This window comes from Oncorhynchus tshawytscha, linkage group LG14, assembly GCF_018296145.1.
Source record: "Oncorhynchus tshawytscha isolate Ot180627B linkage group LG14, Otsh_v2.0, whole genome shotgun sequence".
In the NCBI taxonomy this organism is placed as follows: Eukaryota; Metazoa; Chordata; class Actinopteri; order Salmoniformes; family Salmonidae; genus Oncorhynchus; species Oncorhynchus tshawytscha.
In genome coordinates this window covers 46610255-46618523 of record NC_056442.1, presented here as the reverse complement: position 1 = coordinate 46618523, position 8269 = coordinate 46610255, and the positions used below count along the sequence as shown (strand labels likewise).

The following is an 8269-nucleotide window of genomic DNA, read 5'->3' as shown; positions in this document are numbered from 1 at the left end:
GTCTGTCTGTCTGTCTGTCTGTCTGTCTGTCTGTCACTCTCTCTGTCTGTCTGTATGTCTCTCTCTCCCCGTCTGTCTCTCTCTCCCCTTCTCTCTCTCTCACTCACTCACTCAGGTGGACCAGGAGGTGTGGGCCACGGTTCTAGCCCTGGTATGGCTCTATGGGTTCAAGATGGAGGCTCAGGAGGAGTGGCAGTTTCTGGCCATGAAGGCAGTATCATGGATCCAGGCTCAGAAAGGTAGCTATAGCTCACTCTCATAGTCCTGGCATCTAAAATTTTGGCCTTCATCTAACCTGATTGGAAATAAATGGTTTCGGTGAAAGCAATTTCTTGGTTGGGATCCACTGTATTACTTAAATGACAAATATTTGTATTTTGAGTATAATCAATCATTCACAATACAATGTTGTATTTTGTCTTCTAACAAGTGTTTGAAGATACATTTTGCCCACCCTTGTCCCCATGATTCCACAATATAGTGATACCTGTCCTGGTGATGTGTGTTTCAGCAGCCAGTGTGTCCGAGTGTGTCAAGGCTGGAAACATCCTTCTGGGTTGCCAGGTGCAGAAAGACACCCTGGGGCTCTGAGAGGTTCACACTGCCTGTCCTCTCTCTGTCCCTCACGCTCCTGCTACTCTGCCTGGGGTCAGATATACACACAACCCAACCTGCCCCTGGTCCCCTCAAAGCAACATGGTGGAACTAGCTACTGTACCGGTCTGAACAAGCCTAATTATCAACCGCTCACCTATATTAGCCTACTGTCATTTAATGTAGGGACACTTATGTATCTCAATGTATTGGTTGTTATTAACATATCAACATGAATCTATGTATTACATATACAGCTATACTTGTTAGACTTTGCTTTGGTTATCAATTCAATAGGCTACTGGAAACAATGTGTTAACTGTACTTTTCATCACTATCCAAAATGCTTGGTAAAATGGAAAGCTAGATGAGTGCCTTTCCGAGTGCCTTTACTGTGTGATCATGTAACACTGTCTATATTCATGCATTTCCTCATATTTTACCACTGTACTTTAAAATCATATGATAAAATCAATGATATTCTACATGTTGATTGGTCATTTCATCTATTTTATTAATGACACCAACCTCTGTTCCTTCTTCATGGAACCTAGATCAGGAGTGGCCAACCCCTCCTGGAGAGCCACTGGGTGTGCAGGCTTTTGTTCCAGCCCTGCTATAACACACCCGGTTAATAAGTCCTACACATCATCCTCTCATCAGGACCTTGATTAAATGAGTAAGGGGTGTTAGCTGGGCTGGAACAGAAACCTGCACCTCCAATAGCTCTCCAGTAGTGTTCAGTAACTCCTGATGAAGAAGAGTAGAGGCTAGAAGACCACGTTGAATATAGGTCAGTGTGTTATGATACTTGAAGGCAGAATTATTCACAGAGACATACTATGTTGGCTACCCAGCGGACAGACTGGATATCCTCAGACCACCTGTCTATGTGTCCGTCTGGGTCATGCTTGCGTTCCCAACTCACAGAATATTTAATTGATCACACACAGCATCTTCTTGTGTAGTTTATTCACTGCTACTTCAGGACTTTAATTGGCTCTGTGTTGTAGACTCTAAATATAGCCCGCTGACAGTCATTCCTGCAGTGGTTAAGTCAGTCTGCACCTGCCACCCAGGCAACAGCCCCTGTCAACACACACAGGATAACACTCTGGATGTTTTATTTAGGCCCCTGAACCCCCCTGGAGATGCAGGGAAACTTCCCCGATGTTACAGTTTTTCTCATCATCCCTAACATGTGCATTTCTCAGAACAATTTGTACAAACTGCAATATACATGTTTCTAAAGCTAGTCAGTCACTAAAAATCCTTAGTACATCTCCCAAAAGTAAATATTCATGCCAATGATCATGTCAGTGTCATCAGAATGATAAGTTATTGAGTCATTGTTCACGAACAAGGTCGTCAAAATGTTTAGGCATGTTGTCAATGTAACTGTGTACTTTGACAGTATTACCTGAAACTTAGGCTACAGTATTGAAAATGCACAAGGCTGCACTTCTATGGCATGTCAATTTCAACAGTACTATTTACATATTACTGTATGTGGGTTATTGATTGAAAGAGACTGGACAACCCAAGGGGCACAAAGGAAAAAAAACTAAATTAGAAAGAAACACAGGAAACCACCCCTAAGGCACAACTTTGCCCGCAGCACTTTTGTGCTGTCTCTCCAGACGTTCCTGTCTGTCGGCCCACATATTCTCATCCACATCACACCGGATATTTTCCCTTCCAATGCAATGTGGAAAGAATCTTTTGGAATGCCTTATCCATCCTCTGCAGGAGCCTACTGTGATGTCCTCACATGCTGCATCCATTGCAGCCAGCAGGGTCATCTGTGTGTGTGGCTGACGATCGTACATCTTCCACCTCCATGCTGAAAACTCCTCCTCAATTGGGTTAAGGAATGGTGAATAAGGTGGGAGGAATTCTATGAGCATCCTCAGGTGGGTCACAAACCATTGCCTTATGATGTTTGATTGATGGAAACTCACATTATCACAAATGACCACATACTTTGGCAAATCCTCTCTAAACAGACCCCTCATCATCAGGGATGAGAGCCCTGTAGAGTCTCTAAAAAGTTGAGAGCCGATGATGTTCCGACCCCGCCTTCTGCATTTGGTCAGGTTGAAGCCAGCCTCATCCACGTATACAAAGTTGAGAGAGGGTTCACTTGATTCCAACTCCATTGTACGCTATATCCCAGAACCCACAGTTGAATTTGTTTTGGTAAGGAAGAGTGATATAAAATGTACATATATTGCATGTTCCTTCCACATGTGAGCAGTTTATGCTTACTGTACTATGTATCACTATATGTTTTACCTGTACATACTGGTACCGTAGCTCCTTAACTCTGTCCTCATTCCTTTGGAATGGTACACGGTACAGCTGTTTCATACTCATCTGGTTTCTATGCAGCACCCTGTCGATGGTTGAGATGCTAACCGTATGGATGTTTTCAAAGACATCGTTGTCTTCTATAATGGTCCTTTGTATTTCCCTGAGTCTCATGGCATTGTTTGCTCGGACCATAGTGCAAATAGCCTCCTGTTGAGGTGTGAAAAGGCGTCCTCTGCCACCGGTTTGAGGTAATCTTGCAGTCCTATGTGGGGAAAAAGCAGTTATGCATCGCACACTTTCACATAGACAAAAATGCTAACACACATTTTACTGTAAAACATACAGGTGGGTGCAGTATGTATCTCTATAGAGTATATTTCTGTATGCTGTGAAATACAAGTGGACTACTGTAATATGAAGCATTGTAGGAAGTATACAGTATACTGCTTATATACAGTAACAGTGCACTGTACATTGGTGGACATACCTGTTCTCTCTTCGAAACGTTTGAACTATTGAGGACACAGTTGATCTCCCAATATTCCGCTGCACCCTTCGACCCGCCTCAGCCATTGTAAGGCCATGATTGACAACATGGTCTACAATAGTGGCCCTTATGTCATCAGATATGCGCCTATGTACTCTTCTGCCTCTTCCTCCGTTTTGCCTTCCACCACGCATCCTTGCTCCTCTTCTTCCTCCTCTTGGCTGTTGACCCTGTTCGCTTCCTGGTCCATCCATTATTGGAAAATTGCAACTCTGTGTTGTGGTCTGTCTATATTCTGCCCTTGAGTTGCGTTCCCATGCAAAACTAGACAGATAGCTAACAACTAAGTCTTCAATAAAACTCCCAAGGCGTGACTTTTCTTGAATGAATATATTGAAAACGTTTATGTTGTGAAACTGCAAAATACAGAAAATATACTTTAGTATTCAATTCACACCGACATACTGTAGCTGTACATTAAACATTTGAAGTTGCATAAATACAAAGCACGCGCTAAGGTACCATGCATCTGGCATGATGCCAAACCATATAGCTAATTGTTAACCATATGGTAATTGGCTCCTTTCATTACTCTAATAATGTATAACCATCTATGTAGAATAACAAAGCATATTACACTAGAAACAGTAACAAAACTACAGTATTGTATATTTTACAATTCGTTTGCATGACGCATGAGCAAAGTAATACAGCTAACGACATATATTAAAGGCATTGCAATTTGTGAGTAAATGCAACCAACATTGATATGTAAGCAACTCTATCAATAACAAGATTATCATCATTAGCTAAATGCTTGAATCGAACTTACAAACAAATATGTTTCCAAGGCTGAAGCGTGACATGAAATAACTACATTGAAAGACCTGCACCGTAGCGTTGTTTGTAGCTGCTTCTATGCATGCAGAACAAATTCTGTACTTCCTGTTTGCGTCGTCTTTCTAAGTACCAGAAAGCGCCACTAGGGGGCAAATAACACCATTGAACACAATGAAAATCCAATTTAACCATTGTAATAAAATAATCTGTAACCTTCTAACAGGATGGCAGCACAGTCTATATATGCTTGCCAATTGATTCTTCATGAGATGCACCTTTGATCAATTTAGACAACTGGTTGATTGTTTGTTGAACTAACACTTTACATTCCTTCATGAGTGAGGGTCAATTTCACCTGCATGATTCATCAATTCACGTTTTTGTACAAACGGTCTAATAGAAATGTGTAAAACTATGCTTGACAGTTTATGACAAATAGTTCAACAATTTAGCATGTAATGGCTTATGCAAGGAACTAATGCCTAGATGTTTTCAGGGGTAAGACTATTCAACAGAGAACCATCTACTATATTTTGATCAACATGACATGAGCAATTGATAATGTGGACAAAAGCTGACACTTGTACATTATCAATTGCAATTTGTTCAAAGGAATAAGAAATTGCTTTAATGATGTGCACAAGTGACTAGATGATTTGGAATTTGTACAAGTAGTATCAAGAATTGCACTTTTGATTTAAGAAATGCACCAAAGCAACTGAGAAAAACTGTAATATCGTTCACACTGTCAGATCACCAATAGCAAATAAGATAGTAGGCGTGACAATGAACACTGGCCAATGGGTTGAATGCACAACGATTACTATTGGCGTTTGCCTTTACAAACCAGGACGAAGTAGCCTCTTCATATATTATTTCTAAACGAAAGTAGAAGCGGGGGGATTTTATCACGAGGACCAGTAAAACGCAATCATTGAAAAGCAGCCTATCACACATTTCAAGGTAATATGTTACAGAGCAGCTTCGTTTGGGGATGACTAGCGTATTATGTGACAGCGTTGAGTTGTAAAACAAAGAAAAAGTTAATCAGACATCACTGAAATGGCCCTTAGCCTACTTTGCTTATTATTGTTGGTGGCCAATATACGTTATAAATAGCCATTCAATTCGATATCAGCATACAGTATCGCATTGTCCTTATTTTATGGAGATTTAGCTTGCTAGAATAGGCGCAGTCAGGGCGTGACAAGACATTGATCATGAAGTTCCATTACATTACACGTAAGTCATTGGAAGGCGGCGTCTTCTGGATGGGGCGTTTTGTTATTAAAGAGTCCGGACGAGGTGGGCCGAGCCAATCACGAACTAGTGGGATTACATTCTAGCATTTTTTTTTTAGATTAAAAACAATATTTAACCTTTATTTAACTAGGCAAGTCAGTTAAGAACAAATTATTATTTACTGTGACGGCCTACCCCTGGCCAAACCCTAACGACCCTGGGCCAATTGTGCACAGCCCTATGGGACTCCCAATCACAGCCTGTTGTGATACAGCCTGGCCGGTTATGATTCAGCCTGGACTCGAACTAGGGTCTGTAGTGACACCTCTAGCACTGAGATGCAGTGCCTTAAACTGTGTGCCACTTTGGAGCCCCTTGCATTTCTGTAGCCTGATTGTGTCAAGATTGAGGAGACATCCTCACACAATGCGTGCGTCCCTGACCACCTGAAGAGGTCAGACAGATCTGAACACAATACAGCCACAATGCGACTTTTCAATGTGATCCTCCTATTCTGATGGCAGAAGTCACATGTTAGTGTCAAGTGTAGACGCAGAGAGAGTGACCACGTGCTAATTAGCCATCTATAGCATGCTCTGGACACCTGTGGGTAATGGAAGGCCACCAGAAATGTGTTGTCACTGAAAAATACTGTCGGCTGCAACTGTGATAGAGCAGGTTGAAACAGTGTACAGCACAAGAGGCTGCTGAGGGGAGGATAATAATAATGGCTGGAACAGAGAATGGAATGGCAAGATGGCGTAGCAGTAAGTCGTCCTGTCTCGTCGTGTCCCTGTATATATCGTCTATTTTTAGTTTTTTACATATTTTTCTTCAAAAACATTTTGCTAAACCTAAGCTTCCAAATACTCTCCTGCAACCCGCCTCACCCAATGTAGCTATTTTTCCTAAAGTATTTATATTTACTTCGGAACCGGAACCCCTCAACTGAAGCTAGCCGGCTAACCACCAGCTATGCTAGCGGTCTTCAGCTAACCGGTCATCAGCTAAGCTAACCTTTAGCTCGGAAAGCTCTCGCCAGCTCGAACAACGCGACTCTAACCAGAGCATAACGGACCTATTTATTTTTCCATCCCCGGACTCATCCCTGGATTCCCACCGCAAACGGAACATTTCAGCTGGATCTTCACAACTAACTATCTAGCTAAACCGCAACCCCGGATGATCACTCCTGGCTAGCGCTTCCACCCACTTAGCGTGAAGCTAGCCCGGCCAGCGCACCTGTACCACCACCGTAGCATACTCCTGGGCTACAATATCCGGGCCCACGACCGGTCTATCGATGTCACCGCATGAAGAGGAATAAACAGACTCACCCCATCGCGACGTCCCCTAAAGGCCAACTCTCTAGCCCTCGCTATCTCCCTGCTTGCTAAACTCGGCCTGCTAACTGCTAGCTTGTCTAGCCCCGGTCCGCTAACTGCTACCTTGTTTAGCCCGGGCCTACGAACTGTTAGCTTGTTAGCACAGGCCTGCTAACTGCTACCTTGTTTAGCCCGGGCCTACGAACTGTTAGCTTGTTAGCACAGGCCTGCTAACCGTCTGAATCGCCGCGTCCCAAACACTCACCGGACCCATATTTACTTTCTATCTCTTCTTGATTTTTAATCTGTTTATACCTTTCCGGAAACCTGCCTCACCCAATGTGATACGGAATCGCTATTATTTTTAATTTTTAGAACACACTCAAGAACCTCCAGAAGCTAACCAGCTAACTAGCTACAAGCTATTTAGTCATTGTTAACTTTTTTTTTCCAACCTGGATAACACTCGCCAGTCCAGCTTCCCTGCCCCATCCACCGCTGCCCCCTGGACACTGATCTCTTGGCTACATAGCTGATGCACTCTGGACTGTCCATTAATCACGGTACTCCATTCTGCTTGTTTATGTTTTATCTGTCGGCCCCGCTGCCTAGTCAACGCCATTTTACCTGCTGTTGTTGTGCTAGCTGATTAGCTGTTGTCTCACCTACTGTTTAAGCTAGCTTTCCCAATTCAACACCTGTGATTACTGTATGCCTCGCTGTATGTCTCTCTCAAATGTCAATATGCCTTGTATACTGTTGCTCAGGTTAGTTATCATTGTTCTAGTTCACAATGGAGCCCCTAGTTCTACTCTTCATACCCCTGATAACTCCTTTGTCCCACCTCCCACACATGCGGTGACCTCACCCATTACAACCAGCATGTCCAGAGACACAACCTCTCTCATCATCACCCAGTGCCTGGGCTTACCCCCGCTGTACCCGCACCCCAACATACCCCTGTCTGCGCACTATGCCCTGAATATATTCTACCATGCCCAGAAACCTGCTCCTCTTATTCTCTGTCCCCAACGCTCTAAGCGACCAGTTTTGATAGCCTTTAGCCGCACCCTCATACTACTCCTTCTCTGTTCCGCGGGTGATGTGGAGGTAAACCCAGGCCCTGCATGTCCCCAGGCACCCTCATTTGTTGACTTCTGTGATCGAAAAAGCCTTGGTTTCATGCATGTCAACATCAGAAGCCTCCTCCCTAAGTTTGTTTTACTCACTGCTCTAGCACACTCTGCTAACCCTGATGTCCTTGCTGTGTCTGAATCCTTGCTCAGGAAGGCCACCAAAAATTCAGAGATTTCCATACCCAACTATAACATCTTCTGTCAAGATAGAACTGCTAAAGGGGGAGGAGTTGCAGTCTACTGCAGAGATAGCCTGCAAAGTAATGTCATACTTTCCAGGTCCATACCCAAACAGTTCGAACTACTAATTTTGAAAATTACTCTCTCCAGAA

General features: G+C 43.3%; 1 protein-coding gene and 1 pseudogene across 3 annotated transcripts in view; both read left to right on the top strand.

Annotated features, from left to right (window-relative positions):
* LOC112243417 (von Willebrand factor A domain-containing protein 5A) overlaps nt 1-1069 on the top strand; it is a 35243-nt gene extending 34174 nt beyond the window's left edge. For 2 of the 3 annotated variants that reach the window (XM_042297590.1, XM_042297591.1), the window contains exons 17-18: nt 116-239; nt 512-1069. In XM_042297590.1, the coding sequence (XP_042153524.1) occupies nt 116-239; nt 512-591 (204 nt within the window). In that variant the 3' untranslated portion in view covers nt 592-1069. The remainder of the gene's footprint in view (nt 1-115; nt 240-511) is intronic. The other variant, XM_042297592.1, reaches the window with a different exon arrangement.
* A 3983-nt stretch (nt 1070-5052) lies between these two features.
* LOC112267277 overlaps nt 5053-8269 on the top strand; it is a 43282-nt pseudogene continuing 40065 nt past the window's right edge.